This window comes from Helobdella robusta (assembly GCF_000326865.2).
Source record: "Helobdella robusta unplaced genomic scaffold HELROscaffold_73, whole genome shotgun sequence".
Lineage (NCBI taxonomy): Eukaryota > Metazoa > Annelida > Clitellata > Rhynchobdellida > Glossiphoniidae > Helobdella > Helobdella robusta.
This window is the reverse complement of record NW_008705415.1, coordinates 436823-439437: the sequence shown is the minus strand read 5'-3', so window position 1 is coordinate 439437 and position 2615 is coordinate 436823. Positions and strand designations below refer to the sequence as shown.

General features: G+C 31.4%; 1 protein-coding gene across 1 annotated transcript in view; it reads left to right on the top strand.

Moving 5' to 3' along the window:
* Positions 1–520: 520 nt before the first annotated feature.
* Positions 521–2615, top strand: part of HELRODRAFT_181618 (hypothetical protein) — a gene marked incomplete at both ends in the record, with an annotated part of 3812 nt that continues 1717 nt past the window's right edge. Inside the window, 2 exons of the mRNA XM_009031405.1 lie at positions 521–984; positions 1148–2132. Coding sequence (XP_009029653.1) covers positions 521–984; positions 1148–2132 — 1449 coding nt within the window. The remainder of the gene's footprint in view (positions 985–1147; positions 2133–2615) is intronic.

Genomic DNA, 2615 nt, shown 5'->3' with positions numbered 1-2615 from the left:
CCGAAGAATATCTACTGCCAAAAAATTGTTACTTAATGAATTGGATATCATAAAAAAAGATAAAAAAGAAAAATTATCACTCAAACAAGGTGGAAATAAAAAAGTTGACAAGGTAGTCGAGTTAGTTGAAATATTTAAATATATTATTTCAAATGATTTACAACAAAATTTGCCGACTTTTGTTATCTTGAATCCAAGCAGAGTTCCTCGAGAAGGGTTAGATATTTTAGATATTATTCAAATAAATAATGACAAAATGGTAGAAAAATTGAATGAATTAACGGAAATGAATAAATTACTGCTGTCAATGCACAACGTGCGTCTAAGTAACGAACAGGTGTCTGTACGCGACCGCATTAATAAATATAGCTTAGATAGTACAAACTTGATTAATAAATATCCAGTTAGTAATTTGCATGAACCTGAATTAGAAATAGCTAAAATCAATTCCGTAAACAATAACAATATACCTTGGTCAGACGCTGTACAAACACCAAACGACATGTTACAAACCTATGCAATGGTCGTGAACAGAAACAAGAATAGAACCAAACTCAGTACAAGTTCTGTTGAAAAAAATATAAACGTTGTAAACACAGTTAAAAATCCATCAAATGAGAACATCAACAAAATGGAACAATCAAAAAAACCTGCAAAGAGGATTATCGGCACCAAAATTATGGAACATGTAAAATTACAACCTGATAAAATAATCATGAAAAAAAAAGTTTTTTGCCTAAGCAATGTAAAGAAATGCCACAGAGATGATGTTGTGGAGTTCTTGCAGTCAAGTGGTATAAACGTGATTACATGTTTCCCAGTTATAAAGCGAACTGACGAAAATGACCCCAAAGCAATTAACAACGACGAACATTCAACCATGTTCAGAGTTTGCGTTGAAAAGAAAGATGAAGGTAAAATGAAAGACCCGGAAGTAATGCTGCAGCATATCATCGTGAGAGAATGGAAATTCAATGAAAAAAAGTTAGATTTTAAAAATGGCTAATTTAATTGTAGATGATGATTTTTTTGTTAATAAGTGCAAAACATTTTACAACTCTGCTGAAATAAATAATGATTATGAATTATTTAATGATAATTATTCGACAACAAATACAACATTTAATTTAATGCATATAAATATAAGAAGCTTAGTAAATAAATCAACAGAATTAAAGGATTATTTAACAAGTTTTGATTTCAAATTTGATGTCATAGCCATTACCGAAACGTGGCTAAACACAGTGAATGAAGATTCGATTGGGATTAATGGGTTCAATTTTGTTGGCAAAAATCGTTCCGGTAGACACGGGGGTGGAGTCGGCCTCTTTGTAAAAGATGATATTATATTTAAAATAAGAAATGATTTGATGATTTCAAATGAACTAGAGTTATTTGCAATTGAAGTGGGAATCTCGTCTAAAAACAACTCATTAATTATTGTTACGTATCGACCACCACATTACAGCAAAAAAGTTTATATGAAGCAACTTGAACAAGTTTTGTTAGCCATAAATAATGAGAAAAAACTAGTTTATTTAACCGGAGACCTGAATATAGATCTTTTGGAAAATTACGAATCTTACAGTAGTCAACTCCAAAATTTACTGACATCTTATAATCTAAAAGCATTAATAAATAAACCAACAAGAATAAACATACAAAAAAACTCTCTGATTGACAACATTTTTACCAATGCATCGGAGAACGTAACAGTTTGTGGAGTGCATTTGACAGACATTTCGGATCACTTACCCATAGTTGCATGTTTCAAGCAACAATTAGTGAGAATAGAATTTGAAAACCGAGAAAATCAATTTTCTTTTTCAAGACACAGAATTGATAAACTAAATGAAAGACTGCTATCGACCGACTGGACAGATGTGTTACTGTGCTCAGATGTGGATGCTGCTTTCGAACTTTTCACCAACATTTTCCGTGTGGCATTTAAAGACTGTTGTCAGATCAGCTCATTAGGAAAGATTAAAAAAATTTTAAAACAAAAGCCTTGGGTAACAACTGATTTTCGCAGAATGCTGAATAAAAAAAAATACTTGTACAAAAAGTTCATTAAAAATTCAAGTAGTGAGAATTTTCTGAAATTTAAATCACAAAGTCAAATTTGCAACAAGGTTAAATCTATTCTGAAAAGGCAATATTTCTGTGATTTGTTAGACAAAAATAAAAATGACTCGAAAAAAACTTGGTCAATAATTAATAGGTTAACAAGCAGGCAAAAAAAGATCAACCCTGCATCGATCACAGATAATGAACAAATTATAGCATCGCCTGCAAATTTTCTAAATAACTACTTTGTTAACATCTCTCAAAACCTTCAGAAATCCTTACCGGATAATCAATCATGGAAAGAAACAATTCATCATCAGTTGCCAAACTCGTTTTTCTGTTTGCAAACTACAACAGAAGAAATAATAACTACAGCAAAACTAATCAAAGCAAAATCGTCTTTTGGACTGGATGAAATACCTAGTAAAATTGTTATGGCTACCATCCGATCAACAGCACATGTGCTTGAACATCTTATTAATCTGTCTTTTATGTCAGGTCAATTTCCTTCTTGTTTCANAACGGCTAANATCATTCCCATAGCANAG